Source organism: Zonotrichia albicollis, chromosome 3 (genome assembly GCF_047830755.1).
Source record: "Zonotrichia albicollis isolate bZonAlb1 chromosome 3, bZonAlb1.hap1, whole genome shotgun sequence".
NCBI classification, from domain to species: Eukaryota; Metazoa; Chordata; class Aves; order Passeriformes; family Passerellidae; genus Zonotrichia; species Zonotrichia albicollis.
Genome location: NC_133821.1, coordinates 64,166,993 through 64,186,391, shown reverse-complemented (window position 1 = coordinate 64,186,391; position 19,399 = coordinate 64,166,993). Strand labels below are relative to the sequence as shown.

At 38.3% G+C, this 19,399-nt stretch overlaps 1 protein-coding gene across 3 annotated transcripts in view; it reads left to right on the top strand.

Moving 5' to 3' along the window:
• TMEM181 (transmembrane protein 181) overlaps positions 1–19,399 on the top strand; it is a 34,026-nt gene that overhangs the window by 9,247 nt on the left and 5,380 nt on the right. For all 3 annotated transcript variants that reach the window (XM_074537674.1, XM_074537676.1, XM_074537675.1), the window contains exons 2-15: positions 2,667–2,770; positions 6,689–6,744; positions 7,997–8,087; positions 8,643–8,761; positions 9,832–9,951; positions 11,871–11,951; positions 12,894–12,993; positions 13,705–13,835; positions 14,447–14,538; positions 15,594–15,651; positions 16,286–16,388; positions 16,485–16,536; positions 17,120–17,202; positions 18,283–18,372. In XM_074537674.1, coding sequence (XP_074393775.1) covers positions 2,667–2,770; positions 6,689–6,744; positions 7,997–8,087; positions 8,643–8,761; positions 9,832–9,951; positions 11,871–11,951; positions 12,894–12,993; positions 13,705–13,835; positions 14,447–14,538; positions 15,594–15,651; positions 16,286–16,388; positions 16,485–16,536; positions 17,120–17,202; positions 18,283–18,372 — 1,280 coding nt within the window. The remainder of the gene's footprint in view (positions 1–2,666; positions 2,771–6,688; positions 6,745–7,996; positions 8,088–8,642; positions 8,762–9,831; positions 9,952–11,870; positions 11,952–12,893; positions 12,994–13,704; positions 13,836–14,446; positions 14,539–15,593; positions 15,652–16,285; positions 16,389–16,484; positions 16,537–17,119; positions 17,203–18,282; positions 18,373–19,399) is intronic.

Genomic DNA, 19,399 nt, shown 5'->3' with positions numbered 1-19,399 from the left:
AGTTCAGATTTGGCTGAGTTCTTACATTTGCTGTGAATAAAAGTGTCCACGTTGCCTTACTGACCTCTAAAGCAGCACATTCGGTCAGGGGCTTAAATGAGACTTGAGGAGTACAGGTGTGAGCAAAAGGAAAACACGGGGTGTGTCCCTGCTCTCTGTGTCTCCACTCTTGGCTGGGGAGGTAGGTGTACACTACCCTTTCCAACTACTAGGTGTTGCACCATCTGGAGAGCAGCTGGAATAAAGAATGAGCCAATGTCTGGAATGTGTTCTTCAAAAGCTCACATCTGCTCTGGCTTATGTGTAAACCAAGGTGTTAATTGCCAGTGGTTGTAGCACTCTTGGCTGGGTGAGGAACTGGTGGCTTTCCTGTAAGGAGTGTGGGGAGGGAGCTGCTTTTCATGTCCACATCATGCATTTTGAAATGTCTGCAATGCAAAAACTTTGAAATTAGGGAAGTTCTGAAAAGAACCAGGAACATGCACAGCGAGTCAGAAGTATCCTGCATCAGCCTGTAGCTGTCAAGTGGCTGCCCAGATGTGAGCTGTTCAGACAGCACAAGTGTATGTTATGCATAACTGCAAACAGGATACCCTTCCAGCTGTCAGCTGTGCTCAAGCCATGGACTTTGCTGTGTTGAGAGATCCTCACTGTGTGCCCTGCCATGAAGCATTTGGTATCCACTTGAACCCTTACAGATAATTTAGGCATGTTCACATTTTATGTGCTGTTTTTATATGTCAGGGATTTTCTTGGCAAGATTAATACTTTGGTATCTCAAGATAATATCCCATACTTGGTGTACTCAGGTAGACAGGGAACACCAGGTCATCTGTGGAACTGAAGGAGCCCCTGGAGCTGATGGAAAAATGCACCTTAATTAGTTGTTTTAGAACTATTACAGATTTAACAGCTTTAACATAGTTTAAGTGCATGAGGGCTGAGGGTTTAAGACATTGACATAGGAAAAATACTGCAGTTACATCCCTGCAAAAGTCCTGCAGACGGGTTCTGCTTTGAAATGCCTCTATTTGTGGTTTTAAAAGTCAACTTAAAACCCTGTTTGTCTGTGAGGCTTCTGTGTGCTGATCTTATATTACTTATATGGCAGTTACTTGGTTGTTTCATATTTGGTTTGCCTTTTTTGGCTGTAGAGTCAGCTGTTCTACCTCTAGACTGATGCAGAGTTTCTGCTGTGTGTAAAGGTGTGTGGCAAGTGTTTTGCAGGTGCTGTGCCTGGAGTCCTGCACGGCCAGTTTGTGCAGGCTCGTAACGTTTGCAGCTTCTTGCTTGCAGTTCTCATCACTTCTGTGGGGTTTTCCTCCCTTCCCCACCTCCTTTCTGTGTTAATAAATTAAGATTTGGATCTCTCAAACTTTACAGTAAAGTTTGCAAATTGGTTTTGGTAGTCCTTCATTTGGGGAAAATGCAGCGATTCTCAAAGAAAACAGAGGTTGTTATTATTAAATCTTTGTAGTGGTTTAAAGTGAATTGTTTGCCTTGCTTTAAGGGCTGCCATGCATGCAGCTCATGGTACCTGGTCCCAGAGTTCAGGCTGGGTTTATGGGGAGGATTTCACCACCTCTTCTGCAATTCTTTGTTAATGTGGTGAACCAGTAAGAGCACCATTCAGCTGGTGAAAAGAAGGAAGAAGTTTTATTGCAAGCTAAAAGGGAGTGCTGTCATTAAAGTCTTAAGGTTTCATTTCTTTCCATGATGGTGCTCCTACAAATGTATTGAAAAACACCACCACCACCCCGTCAGCCCCCCAGTCCTGCAGCTTTCCCATACAAACTGTACAGATTCCTATGATTATACCTCCTGGAGCAGCAGTGGAAAGTCAGGTATGTGGTGGCTCAGTTCTGGTGTAACTCAAGAGGAAATGTTTGCTGTATTTTGAAACATGGTGGATTTGTCCACCTTATGTAAGATTAGTTATTTATTCATATTTCCCTTAGGCTAACAGAACTGTTTTCCAGGGAATGCAGTTGGTATTTTCAATGCACACCACACCCCTGCCCCCCTTTTGTCTTTAGCCTAATGATAACCACCAATGCATAGTACAGGAGATGTCATTGCTTGTATGTGTATTTGTATTTAGGTGTCCAGTAGCAAACCTGAGTTCAGGTTTTTGTTTCCCAAGCTTTGGTGGAACTCAGACAAGAGTTCAAAGCCTGAGCATGCAGATCTAGCAGATCTGGAGTTCTGCCCTACTCCTTGTTAGGGATGATCCTGCTAGGCTGAAATATATTTATAGGGTACAGACAGCTCATCAAGATCCTATGCTGGTAACTGAGTTGTCAGTGATGTCTGTCCCTTTAGATTGAGCTCTCATTGCAGGAGATATAGGGTCTTGGATGTTTAAGTTATTAATGTATGAAAAAACACAAACAGCCTTTTCTCCCTTTAAGAAATGCTTTCTGTTGCTCAAGATTTAGGACAATAGAAAAAATTCATACATTTTGGAGCACAGATGTGTGTGTACATACATGTGTTTAATAATTCCTGTTATCTTTGCTCTGTGAAGCAGCATGTTTTTCCTTAGTGTTACACGTTACCTCAGTGTTTGGTTTAATTTTCTTTGTTGAATAGTGAATGGGGTTTATTTTCTGTCCCTTTAGAAATACGGCAGACACTAATTCTGTGGTTTCTTTTGCTTCCTGTAGGCTGGCCCCGATGCGATTGTATACGCTGTCCAAAAGGCATTTTGTTCTGGTCTTTGTAGTATTCTTTATTTGTTTTGGTCTGACAGTCTTCATAGGAATAGCAGGTAAGGATGTTCTCTTTTTAAAAGATTGCAGTTCTCATATACTTTGGCTAAACCTGTTGGTATTTACAGATGTATTTAAATGCTAATGAGCTTACTGCTCCTGAGATGTCTGAGGAAGCCTTTGTCTTGACAGAGACAGGGAAGTTTTTCTTCTATCTCACATTTTCATAGAAGTACTACCTACAAAGACTTGGTATTTGCAACTGCTTTGCAGGGGACAGACACAATAAACTGAAACAAGCAGCTTCATTGCAACATAATTTTTCAGCAGACTGCTACATTAATTGTTTTCCTTTGTATTTCTATATGAAAAATGGTAGTGCTAATACTTGATTTCCTGTGAGGAAACTCATAACTGTTTGTAAAGCCTACTAAATGCTTGGGTGATAGATGCCACATAAATACAAAATATTTTAGTGTAAAAATATGAACTTCACTTGTCAAATGTATATGAGCTTAGATCTCTGGTTTCAGAGATCTTTGTGAGAGTCCTGACATGACCTGGGAGGCTTAAGCACATAAAGCCTGGGTACTCATCCTGGAGATCAGAGAGATTTGTGCTGGTCTGGTCAACAAAGGTGCAGTGTCACTGGGGAGTTGAAAAGCATGGGACCCTTCTTTATTTCATGCCAGAGGGCTTTTCCAGGGCTAAAACATACTTGAAAAATAAGTCAGTGTGCTCTCCTAGCAGTGTTAAATGTACTGATACTCTGCTGTCAGAAGAGCTTTATCAGTACAGAAGTGACAGGGAGAAGGAGAGTGACTGGTGCTCATCAAGCAACCCACCCCCACATAAGAATTCCTTTAGGTTGTTACCATCTTCCTCTGCTTTACTGCTGACTTCCACATCACTCAGCTTGTCCAGTGTGTCCCTCTCTGACACTTTTTGGCCTGTTGGGTTTGTCTCTACTCTGCCCTGTCCTTCACTTCCTTTAGAGTGAGAAGGGCTCCCAGGCCTCAGAGCCATCCAGCCCTGCCTGACTTGGAAAGAAGGGTGGGTTAATTGGAGGCAGCTGTTTGGGCTTTTTATGCCCATCTGTGCCTTGTAGGCAGTACATTTTTCATAATAGCCTTCAATAATAAAATTTGTCTGAGAAATAAAATGTTCTTTCCTGCTGTTTGATTTATTATAGTAGCCAAAGGTCTAAACTGGCTTTCAGTTCATAAAGGTTAACCACTGATATTCCTGTGACTTGCTGAAGGGTGCTGAAGGGCATTATCTGGCCACTAAAATACTGCATTAACACATTTGCAAAAGTGCATGTTATGATAAAGGGGGGGAAAATGGAATTATTTGATTTAGTGTAATTGGGCTATTTGGCTTTAAAATTGAACAGTATGTATAGTTGTGTACTTATACTGCCAGGCTGCACGAAATGAAAGACAGTGGTTTTATGTAAGACTAGGCAGTGCTCCTGGAAGAGAAGACTGAGTGTTTTGTTCTTGATCAGTAGCAGAACCTGAGAGGGAGCTGTGCTGGTGCACTGTGTCTGCATGCAGAGAAATCTGGTGATATGGTCACCTTTGGCCCAGGGGACTTGGCTGCTGTAAGCAGCACTTGGTCATCTGTGCCATGCTGTGGTCCCAGGCCTTGCCTGTGATCCCCGTCAGGAGCTGGCATGGCTGTGGGATTCTTGCCCTTGTAAGACTGGTTTGCTGGATAGTTTGGCTGGCAGTGTTCATTATTATAACTGAAATGTTTTTAAAAGAATGCTGTTTACCTTGGGAGGAGATCCACTGAACAATTATTGTGATATTCCTCTTGGCTTTTTGCTGCTTGCTTCCTGTGAGTAGAAGGAGGGGCCCTAACAAGAGAATGCTCCCTCGTTAGAGGGTCCAGTCTGAGAAAAGCTCACCAAACCCACTAAGTAAATGAAAGTGTGGGAGATGCAGCCATATTTTCTGTGCTACTTAAGTGTGCCATTGCCCACACCCAACATCTGTACCTGCAGTTTGGGAAGCCTGGCAGAACTCTTGATTTTCATCTGAGAAATCAGTTTGATTGGAGATGGATGCTGCTCTTACGGTTCCTGTAACCCAAAGCAGACACAGACTTGTTTGGACTTTTTTCCAAGTTGCACTCACTTTCTTTCTCTTTTCACAATGGGTCTGTGTTATCTTTGGGGTGAGACAAGTTCAAAGAAAATCCAGGGTGCAGAACTCATTTTTGGTAGCTGTGCAGTTCATCAACTCAGGATAGTTCTTTGCCTTTATCTGTTATTATGTTAAATGAGCAAGACTAAAAGAAAAACAACAACTATTTAAATTAGTCTCCATTTGTTAGTAATTCAGCCACAGCATCATTTTGTTTCAAAAGCTTTTATTTATCACTTGCTAGAGAAGAAGCAGTTATAGCACTAGAGCTTCATTATTTGCTGTTAAGAACTTTGATTTCTCTGTCCCAATACTGGTTCATATCTTCCAATTAAGAAAATAAAAACCCTTAAAAAGGCTATTCCTAGTTGTTTTGTCAAGACTTAATTACTGATATATGATGGCTTACCAACTGTGAACACCTACTGAAACTCAGTTTTGCTTTTTAAAACAAAAAATGCCTTTCAAAAATCTGGTTTATATGTACTTGAGAGCTGAAAAGTTCAATGATGCTGAACTGACTTTATAGTGGGTGGCTGTTAGTGATGTTGCACTGCAATTCTTATATGAAAGTCTAGCTGTGATGGCTGAAATTCTTAATTTTTTTCTTTTAAGTCTGTAAGATGGTTAATATTGTTATTAGTGTGGTTGTAGGAGCCCAAGCAGTGCTGCATGTTGAGCTGTCATGACAGCTAATCCATCTTGGACAGAGTGATCCCATGCTGCTCATTTATAAACTTCCTTCTTTTCCATTCTTTCTTTGTAGTAAGTTTGAAATGTTTGATCTGTGTGAGAAACTGCTTTTCTTTCTTAATTTTTTAGTACTGAGTTTGCAATTGAAAGAGCATATTTTGAGGGTTAAAAAAATCCGTTTAATTGCCAGACTAAATATATACAGGGAGAGACTGTTTGGACAGAGGGATCCTCCTAGCCCAAGTGCAGGTGCATATGTCTTGCTCATGTCCTACCTGCCGTACATCCTCTCTGTGTGTTCACAGCCTGCTGTGTAGGATGTTTTCCTGCTCTTCCCTGTCACTTTCCTGGGTTAGTCCTTGTGTGTTTTGTGTACATAAAAACGCACACATGTGCATTCCTCTTGTCCTCAGTACTCCGTGCTCTTACATGCCTAAAGGGAAATTGTACTGCTCTGTCTGGAACCACCTTATCAGGGGTTACAAAGATGGGGCTTTTCTCAGAGGTGCAGCATAAGCTGGAGCAGAAGAAATTCCAGTTAGATATTAGGACATTTTTCCTACTGTAGTGGTAGTTAAAATCTGGAACAGGTTTCCCAGACAGGTTGTGGAGTCTCTGTCCTTAAAGATGTTAAAGACTTAACTGGACATGGCCTTCAGCAGCCTCAGATGATTAAACAAGGGGGTTCTGTAGCTGAGTGCTTTCACGACTGCATTCCCATAAAATCCTGGCAGATATATATACGTATATAGATAGATAAAGATAGAGATATATATGAATAAAAAACTACTAAAATTGTAGTAGTTTAGAGTACACATTCAGGGCTTTTGCCGTGGAGTTCTTGGCTTATAATTTACTTTATTTAATGATGTGTAGAAATACCATGGCAGAGATGCTTAAAGGAATATGCAGGTCAAATTTATAAATTTGATATAATATTGATATAATTTTGATAAATTTGATATAATATTGAGATATCTGAGTGCTTTACCCTTTATCTGCAAAGTGGAATACCATTTACCTTCTTTGCAGAAGGTATTTTGTACAGTCTTTTGAAAACCTATATTTACATCATCGCTTGTATGTATACTTCAATATTATTTTCTTTCTTCCTTCTTATATATTGTGTAGGTCCTAACGTAATTGAAACTTCTGTAGCAAGAACTGACTTAAATAACAGCTTAAAGGTAAGAGTTACTAAATATTGTTGGATTATATGAGTGGCTTTATTTGATGTTAGTAATGTTAAACATTTCTCTCCTTCCCCCCCAGTCATTTTAAATATTTAAACTTTTACTGCAGAATGTCTTTGTGGTGCTTTCCAGTTTGAAGTTGATCATGCAATATTGTTCTACCACTGTGTTAGTTCATGAATAGCCAGCAGCAGTTTCTGGTCTCTTACTGTTGGGAGCAGGTCAGATAGAGACTTCTAGGGTGTTTCTGCACAGCAGTTTCTGATAAAGAAGCATGTGAGTTTTCCTCTGGTGAATTAATGCTGGAGATTCTTGTAGGGGTTCAGAAATAGAAATTGAGAACATGCACTGAAAAATGATGCACTCAGTGGCAACTAATGCTTATCTCTATTGTGATTTCCCTTTCTGTCATCTGTAAAGGAGTATTTCTTGTTAATTGTTAGCTTTCATGTGACCAAGACGTGGGATCTGGCTTTCTAAGAGGAACATTCACATATTCTTAAGTGCTTTCGTATTTTGGTTCTCAGTTCTTGCATTTTTGTTTGTCTAACTCTTCATTGTCAATCTAATATCTAAAGTATTTTTTGTGCAATAGCTAAAAAGGTTCTTTGTGTGTTTTTTTTAAAGCGTATTTCCTTTAAATACACTGGGACACTGCTTTTTTTCTTTTTTTTTTTTTTTTTTTTTTTTACCTATCAGTCGCCTATATGTGTTTGGATTGATACAGTACTGCGGGCGGGAAGCCCATCTTGATTTCACATTAGAGAAGTCTTTCCTGCATGTAGGTTTTATCTGTTAATGATACCTTTCATTCTTTTGAACTCAATGGGGAATTTTTAGAAAACCTAGTGGAAAATAGGGCTTTTTTGTAATTATAGTTTAAAAAGTTTAAAACTGTGTAGCAGATGAAGGCCCACAAATCTGACTTTTGATGTAAAGTTCTAAACATTATTTCTTATATTCAAGCAAGGCCTCAGGATTTTGTTTTTCACATCTGAACTTTTCTGTTTAGGTAGTTGTACCTTTCCTTACTTCAGTGCTTTGCAAAATATGTGTGCTGTTTAAGCTACTTCTGTGGAAGACTTCTGTGCGAGCTGCTTATCACGCTGTCCACAGAGTAGCACATACAAATCTCTTCTCAAAAACATTGTCACAAACATAATTAGCATGCCTTTCATCACTGTAACTACAGGTCTGTCATGTAGCAGTGTAAAGGCTGGTGCTAACCTTGTGGGGTTTCTTACAGCTGAAGCCATTTAATTTAAGTTCGCCACCACTGTCAACTTACAACCAGCAGCTGTGGCTGACCTGTGTGGTTGAGTTGGATCAGCACGATGGTGAGAATCTGACCTAATTCTCAGGAAACTGCTATAGCAACCTGTCTGTTGTACCTTTAATTCCATCTGTCACACACATGCTCCTGTTGCTTTCTGGCTGTGGTTGGTGGGTTTCTCCTCTGATGGGTTTTTCTTCCGCCTCACCCCCCTCGCTTCATAAAGAGATGGACAGCACTGATTGAATTGTAAGCAACAGGAGTAGGGGACAAATTGTTTGTTATTTTTGTGAAAACAATAGTATCTAGATAATCTGTGTATTTCCTTCTTCATTTTGGGGGGAATTAGATGTGTAGATTGTAATGGTATTGATTTTTCAATACAGCTTCCCTGGATATATGTGAGAAATACTATATTAGTAATTGTTAATCTGTAGCTTCAGTATAGGGCTTGTGACTTACTGCCTATGCTATAAAAATACTGTACCCTGCTCCAGTAATGTATAGCTGGGTAAGTCTAGGTAGTATTTGGATAGCATGTTTTAAACAATTTTGGAACTCTATAGAGATTTAATTTCTGCAAGTAGCAATAGATTAATGTTTGCTGTTTTAATTCCAGTATCCCTCAAGAAGAATGTGACTATGACAGTCAGAGTGCTGGGAGTGGTGAAGGATGGAAGCACACCATTCGTTAACAACCAAGTTCACAATCGGACGAGGTTACTCAGTTGTGCACAAGTATGCACTTGCTTAAACAAAACTCTCATGTAGGGCATTTTCTTTAAATCTGTGTGCATGCTAATTTACATTGCAAATAAGAATTTACCTGTTAAACATGTCTCAGGAAAGACTCTACAGGACAGTTTTATTTGTAATGGCAACGTAGGCAGTAATGCTGACAAGACACCTTCCTGTCCATCATTTTTCTGTTCAGTTCTGTGACTTGTGTCTGTTGACTGTTACAGACTCCTCTTGTTAGAGTTGCTCTTTGTCAGGAAAGCAGTGGGTCCTGTTCAGTCACCTAAACAGGTTTAGCAGCACTGAAGAAAGTGATGTTGTAGCAGAAGATTTGATATGGGGTTCCTGAGGAGACAAAAATTCTTCTCCAACACCTTGCAGAATCTGCTTGAAATCAGCTGGCAACTATGTTCTGAAAAAGCCACATTTTTTGCCAGTGTGAAGAAACATTTGGAGATTCTAATGTAATTTTCACTGAAATTTTTAAGCTTGAAGACATTCAAAACAGCTTCTCCAGATGCAAATCCTTTAGGAAGGACATAGCTGAAGTTTTTAATGATAAGCATATATAGTAAATCAGGTGTTTTCTTTTTATATAGATACATGTGCTTATCTGTGAAATTTGCAGAAATTAATTAATACTGCTCCATTAGATTTAATTACACAATCAAGAGAGCAATATACTTCGCTTTTCTCTTTTCTCCTGTTAACTTTTTAAGTGAGTTAGTATAAGGTAGGCCCATCTCACCAGCGTGAGTTAGTGACAGAGTTATTTGGTTCCATCCTGGTGCTGCAAGCAGTTGCTGTCACTGGCTCAGGGGAAAAGCTGGCACTTATATTTGAATTTATTGTTCAGCCACTGATCCACCTGACTCACTTTAGCAGTTTCTTCTGCTCTCTCTGGTACCTTTCAAGACAATTTTGATTAGACCGACTGAGAGTGGTGAGATATATAATAAATATCATCAATATTGGACCATTTAGGAGCAAATTTTCCAACCTATACTAACAGTGCATATTCTGGAATAATTTGAAGACTTCTAATTTCTGTTCTGTGTGTGTGTTCACAGAAATGCAGTGAAATCATTGTTGCTCACCTGGGCTACCTGAACTACACTCAGTACAACATATTTGTTATCTTTGAAGATCGGAACAAGTTAGCATCCACCATCCAGAATATTACTTTCACAGTAAGTTTAAAGGTTTAGTCTGTTAAAAGAAGTCTCTTTAATGCTGTATTAAAGTGTGCTTTAACTGTAACAAAAAAGTATCAGATTTTTGAAGATAAATTTAAAAATGCATCATAATTATTTTTTCTGTCACTACTGATGTCAGAGCTGTTACAGAATTTACTGTTGATAAGGGTCAAGACTAAATTTTTTAACTCCAAAAGGAAAAAAATTCTCTCAGAACTACTGCTGCTGTATTCTGTAATAGATAAATTTAGTCTGAATGCTGTGAGATATTTTTTACAATAGGCAAGCTAGATTAGAACATCCAGTTTTCTGCATTTGCTTATAGAGATGCTGCCTGTCTGCAGGATGGTATTTTTTTTTTCAGCCTCTCCAGGAGGTGTATTTGAATTAGCAAAGTTTTCCAAACTTCCTACAAGTGTGAACTGGAAAGGTTTAACTAAGTCAAAGGAAAATGAAGAGTTTTTTTGGAGGAGCACTGTGCTTATGAGGAAGAGAATTGGTTTTTTTCAGCTAACACAAGCAGGTTACTAAAATAATTCACTCAAATGCTCTCCAGTGGAATAACTATCTCAGTTAATAGTGCTTTATATAGTGTGTATTGATTGACTCCAGAAAGCAATTTAGAAACATTTGCATTGGGAGAAAAGGGAACTAAACCAAGTTTATAATACAGATTACTCTGGTATATTTACCTGTATACAGCATTCACTGTGTCAGAGCAGGTAGCAACCAAAAATCATTTTTCCTGTAAAGGAAAAATATTTTTAACATACCAAATTAACTTTCTAAATATTAGTATTTTTAATACTCCAGTGCATAAAGAGTATAATTAAAAATAAGCTCTAAGGGGAAAAATCCCCTAGGCTTGCAAACCCTTTATTTATTCTTTATTCCAGATTTCAAATTGAACATAGTATTGGGGCATTTATAGTTGTACAGTTTTTTATCTTCCTTTGCAGGCTGCCTTTAAGGCAGACCTGTATGCAATCCCAAAACAACTTCAACCCAAACTTTCCTGCAGCAACTAAAATTGTCACATTTATTTCATTATTACAATTGTTTGTGGTGATCTCAGTTGAAATCAATGGATTGCCTTTTGTATAATAAGTTTCTCTACATATAATTTTCGTTCTACATTTACAGTTTAAAAAGACAAGACAGATGTTGACAGATTTAATACATTGAAAGGTAAAGCTTGTTCAGATGAGCAGAGCATGCGTTTGCCAGGGAGCTTACATTTCAAAAATGGCTTCAGAAGCATGCCAGGTATGAGATAAATTGTCAACAGAGCAGAGTTTATGTAAACCGATATGTTATAATTAATATCTATGCCTTCTAATGACTAGAGTAGAAGAAGGAGGCTTTCTTCCTTAGCCTGTGTAAAGATTTCTGTGTTTCTGGTAAGCTACTTATCCTTCCTTTACATGATTTTCTCTTTTTTAACTTCTGAGACAAGTGAGTAAGCTTTAAGAGCATAGACTCCTGACAGGAAGTACACCTGTACCTTTCTGACTTCTTCATAATCAAGTTATGCATCTGACCCTGGTAGTACCGAACAACACACTGGATTTACTCATTTATTGGCATTCAGACTTTGATTGAAAGTGCAGTGAGATCAATGGAGATTATCCTGTTTGTCCTGAGAGTGCTTTACATAAGACAGCACTATGTTAGGAAATGGCAGGATAAAAGAGAAGCAAGGTTATTAGGCTGCTTTTCTTATCTTTTTGCCAGATTGTCCTGTGATTACAAATTTGTCTTTATTTTTCCATGGTGACACAGCGGAATTTGGTTATACCTTTAAATTTTGAAAAGCCACAGAACTTTTCAGTATCTGCAGTAAAGTGCTGATTATTGATGTCATATGTAGTTTGTCAGAACATTACTCATTGGGCTCTTCTGTTTTCTTGTAGTGGAAGACCTACAATCCAACCTTTTCACAAGTGGAGATATGGTTCCGATTTGTCTTTGTAGTTCTTACTTTTATGGTCACGGTAAGATTCTTTTGCAGCTTTTCTGGAGTTTATTGTGTAGACAGCTGATAACAGTGCTCTCTAATGCTGTGTTTAGGAGTTTAACCCCAGGCAGCAAAGTTGACATGTCACTGACTGGGTGTAAAAATGTTTCTGAAATACTTATGTAGTTGCTGCTTTTATGTTTTTACAAGTGGTATTGAAGGGACATTAAGAAAATAGGATGAGTGGGAAAACTTGTTTTTCTAAACTCTGGGTTTGGATTAAACAGAAAAAAAAATTGCTTAGACAAAGGAAATTGTGAGGACAAAAGGAAAGTATTATTTTGCAGTGTAGGTAGGCTCAGGAATAGGATGGCCAGAGTGTGGGCTGCTTGACCTTGATCTAACATGAAAGTTATCACTGCCTTGCATGTGAGTATGGGCCAGGTGACCTCCAGAGGCCCCTTACAACCTAAATTATGCTATGATTTAGATGATATCTCCTCTCTAACCTGTCTTGGCTCCTGGAAAAGAAGTGATTGGAAAAAAAGCCAACATAAAATCTAAAATCCTGAACTTTCAGAATAGGGACACCAAAATACTACATGCTTCCATAGCATTTTCTTGCAGGTGATGTTGCTCAGGTAATTGTGAATATAAAATGCAATCTGCTTTTTTAAAAAGTGAGTTCAAGTGGAAGTCATTGATAGTGTGTGACCAGTAACGAGGCAACATCCTTTTTTTCACACCTTGTTGATTTTCAGGTACTGGCTGCTTCACTTCCCAGTTTGCTTGAGAAAAAAGTAATTTGCATTGGGGTCAGTGAGCAAACTTGAAACTAGGTGACCTGGTGTCCATTTTACAGTGTTCTCAGTGCAAAGGCCTCATGAAGTAGCCTTGGCAGTGTGCTCAGCTCTGCCCTAGCTCTGGTTAAACCATTGAAGGCTGTATTCCTTCCTTACAAATTGTTATTGTTTTACAGTGTCTGTTTGCACATTCCCTGCGGAAATTCTCCATGAGAGACTGGGGTATTGAACAGAAATGGATGTCCATCCTACTGCCTCTCTTGCTACTTTACAATGGTACTTGTATCCTTGAATTTTTGGAAAGGCACCATTTTAAAACAGAAGCAGAAAAGGAAGAGACAAAAAGAGGAGGCAAAATGGAATTTCTCCTTGAACTTATAAGCAGCTGTTTGTAAAGCTTCAGAAAACTAAATTAAAGAAAAAAAACAGCCCTTTCCAAGTGTAGCAAATTCAAGGGCATGAGTGGGTGGATTTTGTTCTTCTCAGTCACATGGATGTCAACTATTTAAAGCTCTGATTGGAATAGGTGCTTGCTATACTTAACCTTTCAATTTCTGTTTGTCTGCTGTCTTCATTTTTCAGATATTCACACTTTAGTTAAAAATGGAGGCTACTTTTGGTCCAGTAAAAAAATTCTGCACTTTCTAGCAGTACCAAAAGAATATTTGCATCTTATTTATACAATATTTTTTTAGATTGTCACCATTAACAGTAGTTTAATAGAAAGTCTAATCAAACCTAAAATCCTCTAGAAATGTTGGCAACCATTCAAGATTATTCCTACAGAGTGGATTGCTGCTGGAGGCACCATTTTCTTTGTTAATTTATTGAAAATAAAGGAAGCTCCAGTTTCATTTACTGGGGTAAATTGAAAAAATCTAGGCTTTTTTTTTTTGTTCTGCTGAAGTTAGATTTTGCTTTACTTTTCATACTGAAAGGCTTTTTTTCTCTGTGTTTAACCTTTTTTTTGGTGTTGTTTTGTTACAGATCCATTTTTCCCCCTTTCTTTTCTGGTGAACAGCTGGTTTCCTGGAATGCTGGATGATCTATTCCAGTCACTGTTTCTGTGTGCATTGTTGTTGTTCTGGCTTTGTGTTTACCATGGTATAAGAGTACAGGTAAGAGATGCAACAGTATCTTCTACTTACTGAGGAGACAGGACTTGTTTTGTTCAGTTCTCTCAAAAGGTGACAAAAATGAAATCAAATTCTTACAAAACAAACATTTATTTTATTCATAAAGTACAGTGTGACATATGAAGCTTTGGAGTTAGAATGATTTATGGTGAAGTAGATTATTTTGAGTCAACCAAGCCTGAATGCAATAGATGAGACAGTTGTCAGAACTATGATGCCATTATGCTTCATTCTTGCTTGAAGGGTTTTGATGTTGTGTGTGGTAGTTGATTGTTTTTTTTTTTTAACTAATTTAAAATACTACATAAGAGAAATAGGAATCCTGGAGCCTATGCCTGTATTTGCATTATCAGTGAAATATGTGGGACCTTATAAATAGGATGCTCCAACTCTAATTCATCTTATTAACACAAATGAGGATACAATATAATGTCTTCTTCTGTCACTTGTGCAGGATAAAAATATAAAAGATGAGTCTCTTAATCCAGTTCACGTTGAGTGAAACAAAGATGACAGTTATTTTATTTTGTAAAGAATGAATAAAATCTGAAGTATGGGTTCACACTTTCACCACACTATTGTTTCCATGACAGGGGGAAAGGAAGTGCTTAACTTTCTATCTGCCCAAATTCTTTATTGTTGGACTGTTGTGGCTGGCCTCTGTTACACTGGGAATATGGCAAACGTAAGTAATTTCAAATGTATTGCACAATGAGAGCTGAGAGTGTTCAAGAGTGAGAATACTGTGTGTACCTGGTGTATCTGTTTCTTAATGCTCGGATCGTGATACAGGAATGGAGTTCAAATTCTTCATCTTTCTGTTCTGCAAATTGTGACTGATTTGAAAACAGTTCTCCATGGAAAGCCTAGTAGTAAATAATTTCATAAATCTGAGTGTGATGTAGAAATCATTCTACTTTGTCAGTATGTTATGGCTCCCTACAAGAATCTAGGGCTATGGCTCAATTAGCATTTGTAGCTAATTGAGTAGCTGAAGCAACAGTTTCTCTGTGGCTAATTATGACATAGTTTGACCAGACTTTCCTGGCTATTAAACCTGCACAACTGGTACTGACATGGCTTAGTCAAGCTATGCTGTCTTTACTCAGAACTCTATTATTTTGCTGGGTTTAGTGGTTCTCCCTTTTTTCCAGTTTGCTGTGTTAAAGGTGTCACTCTTCCCCACCCAGAAAACATCATCCATTTTAGTACATTTGTAGTTTTATACTGTTTTAGTCTCAGGTGTTTGTCCCTTATTTTATCTCTCAGAAGAAAGATACCTTCTAACCTTCTCCTTGCCGTTGTGCATTACTGAAAGCAGTGCAGTTGCAGGAAATGCTCATGCTATTAGTAAAATTGCTATGAGGGAAGGCCTCATGCCACAATTTTCTAAGGGTAAAATGTAGACACTGAATCATGAAGACTTGTAGAAATCCTGAAGGCTTGTAGGAATTTACGTGATACACATTTTCTAAAAAACAAGTGGAGAGATTAGACATGATCCCAATTTAAATCCTCCATATTTCTTCAAATTTAGTTTGCTGTATATGGTATTGTCATGACTCCATTGGAATTAATGGCATTGCACCAACTTACCCAGCCAAACCCTTTTGTTATAAGCTGTACATAGTAACCTTAAACCTTTTCTTTGTGAGTAGGTTTCTTGGTCGGCATGTCTTTTTAACCTTGTCTGGAATTGTGCATTTTTAATACCACTTTTTAATTCTGAATCTTTTCTAGCGTGAATGAAGTACATGACCCTACATATCAGTACAGGGTTGACACAGGTAATTTCCAGGTAAGTCAAAAATTACTTCTTGCTGTCCAATTGTCAGGTACACTTAGGCAATATAAGGAGATACAGGCCTGTTCTTTTATAAAAATGTATAACACAGTTTAGAAAACAGAAAATGCTGGTCAGACAGTCTTATTCTGACTAGAGTACTTTAGTTTTTGCTTTAGATCATGAATACACCATATTGATATCTGTCCCATTGAGAAAAGTAAATTGTCTTGCAAATCTGGAGACTAAAATTGAAAGAAAAAATTTTTAGTCTATTGTTCAGTTTTGGATACATCTTAACTCCTGCCAAGGTCTCCATCCCTAGTACATTTCAGACTTTATTGTTGTAAAGGGAGATTTGATGTACATGGGTCCTTGTATTGTTCTTGGGAGCTGTGTTTTTAGAGAATTATTGAGATTCAGCCAACTCTGAACTCAGTTGACAAAATCCTGGTTTTTATTAAGGGTCCTTTCTTTACATTCCCCAAAAACCTCCCTGAATGTATCACCATCCTTGTTTCATGAGCCTGCTTTCCCTGAATAAATGGACCATTCTGTGTTGTGCTTTTGGGAACTAATTATTTCTGTTGACAGAAGAAGGAATAGATGAAGTCTTATTAAATAATAAAATCTAACACTTTCCTTATAGGGAATGAAAATCTTCTTCCTTGTGGTGGCAACCACATACATTCTCTACCTTTTGTTCCTGATAGTGAGGGCATGCTCAGAACTTCGAAACATGCCTTATGTTGGTAAGGAATGCTTCTTTTGATTCTTCCCAAACAGGCCTGCTTCTCCTAGATGTAGGTGTAAATTCCCTGATAACAACTTTCCTCAATCTTTTTCAGATCTCAGGTTAAAATTCTTGACTGCATTAACCTTTGTAGTGCTTGTCATTAGGTAAGGCTTTTCAAAGTACATTTGTCAGTACTGTCACTTTTTTAACCTTTTTTCCAGGGCTTTGAATACAGTTTGTTGTAATAAGTTAGTCAATGGAACTGAAGAATGCCTTTTAATATTATTGTGATGGCAATAATTTCTTAATTTTTTAACCCTTCTGAGGATTTTGAGCTAAGTTTATATTATTTTGATTACCATGGCAGTGCACAAGATTTAGAAGTTCACTTGGCAGAGCTCTTCTGGAGCTTTGTAGGCTTCACTTAGTCAAAGCAGAAGTTTACTGTTAATTTCTTACATTACTGTTAATATCTGTTTTCCCTACACCAAGCTGTTATTTCAAATAGCTGTTGACTATTGGATTGTCTGTAGTGGATGAAATCTGAGGATTTCTGCTTTTCTCAGCTGAATGCTAACTTTTAATCAATAAAGAATCATTCTTAATTTAGGACTAGCTAAGCAAATGTATCTTAAAAGAAGTGATCTGCATGTTAACATAACTACTTTCTCATATACTTTATCTACTATTTCAGTTTTGCAGCCTAAGGACACAGTACACCTATATGCTTTATTTTTTTCCCCACAGCATTGTTATACTCTACCTACGCTTTGGAGCACAAGTTCTACAGGACAACTTTGTTGCTGAGCTGTCAACTCACTACCAAAACTATATCCTTGTGTTGTGATAGTGCTCAAGTAGGAATGTTAATCTGTTTTCATGCAAAGGGTGCTTTAAAATGATGTACCTAGGACTGAGACCTTTGACTTCTAGGTGGACTCTTGTAGTTGAGTCTGTTTTGTTTAGGATCTCCTGTCAGCATTTTGCCATGGCTCTTGTAAAAGTTGTCTCAGTCTAGTGTGTCCACATGACATGCATCACAACTGCTCGTGATACTCTCCAAGAGGAATGAAGTCTTAGATATGCATACCTTATGCAGGTCTAACTAATTTTAATGAGATATTATGGCAAATTTGGCTGTGTTTGCTGCCTCAGTTGTTTGCTCTATACTTACCAGTTGTCATGGGGCATATTAAAATAGGAGAAATTAATAGTTTTGATGTCAGTGAAAATGCCTTTGTGTATTGGTCCAAGTCTCCATGTGATACAGGTCACAACAGAGAATTCAAGTGGCTTGAGAAGGACTATTTCTGGTGTCTGTTGCCAGCAGGACTGTGACCTGTATTCCTGGCCCTGAACCATGAGATCCTTGCTCTGTATGACTGCAGCTGCTCTGATTGCTGATTAGCTTAGATATGAGTTGGGAGGTAGAAGAAAACAATATATAAAACCTTTAGTATTCACCTAAAACAATGGCAAGAAACCATCTTCAGAGTTCTATCCAAATGTAGTTCCTTTCTCCTCCCTTCATCAGTGTGCCAAGGAAGAACTTTTTGAAAAATAAACCAAACTAAACCCACCTGAACACCCAACTTACTCTGCTCTCTTTCAGCATTCAAGCAGAACTATTTGATTGACCATACACTCCAGTGCTCAAGAGCAGACTGTGCCTCACCAAAAATGTTACTTGTGTTAAAGCTTTGTTTTCAGTGGGAGCTTTACCCTGAGATAGGTTGAGTACATTAGTTGTTATTGAATTTAAAACATGCAGTTTTGTTTAGCCACTCATGCTCACAAGCTTGAGTAAGGTAAACATTCTTTCCATTGAAAAGCCTGTGTATGGGTTGGGTCTTGTTTCCAAAGTTAATATGTATGGAACTATATTGAGCAATATCCTTAACACTTAGTACCAGCAGAATTCTTATCATTTTATGGGTTATTGAACTTTTATCTCTACACATTAGCCTTCGTGTATTCCCCCTCGAAGAATGCACTGTATGGTGAGTGTGAGTCATTGTCTGGCAGCCTGCATGACAGGAGCTGACATTATAGCAGATGTTGTGCAATGCCTTTGGATTCTGGTTGTCTCATTACTGTTCTGGTTTGCTGTGAGTTAACATAAGCAGAAGCTGCACTCACTGCTCCTGAGCAAATAGTATTGGAAATATGAAGGAACACATAAAATGTAATCAGCTGATTAGCTGGGCTTGAATTCTTGTGCACTTAGCTCAAGTTTACAGTCACTATGATGTTTGCATGTGATGCACCAACCTTTGAGGTGACTCACAGACAGCCCTTAAGGAACAACATCACTTCATTTGTACTTTGTTCTAACAAAAATTAATGCATGCTGGCAAACTGGACTCTGAAATCCAAGTGCTGTTGGAAAAATAGAAGTGAAACTGATCTCTAATATGGGAGAAATTCTGGAGAACTTGCTATGGGGAGGGCTGCACAGGGCCCATGTAAGGAGGGACAAAGGATTGAGTCAGTGGCAATTCTGGTTTTGCATTGTGATATAAAGGATACAGTCTGACTTACATGATGATTATAAAGCATTTCCCTCACTAAAAGACAAAGATCATTAAAATAAATATTTTTACTGAGTATATTCTCTGCTTTAAGCATTCTGTTCAAGGTACAGAACCACAGAAAGAGCCCAGATTGGAAGAGACCTGGAAAGATGATGTAGCCCAACCTTTCATGGGAAAGGAGGCCTGAGATTATCTAGCAGCCTGTCCAGTCATATTGTGTATGCTGAGAGCATGCAGGGGGAAGGCACTAAATAGTGGAGCTTGTTCTTTCTCTAATTTAGAGTTGAGATGGACAAAACTGTTCCAGAAAATGCTATTTTTCCATCCAGAATGGAAAAAGAACTGGCTGGATGCAGATAAAGCCCCTAAAGATAAAGTGCCCCTTCTGCTGGGTTGCAGAACTGTTTGTTTGTGGACAGCAGAAGGTAAAATGCTGCCAGGAAAAAGTTGCTATGGCAAATTGCTAGATTGAATTTCACTTGCATATAGCTAT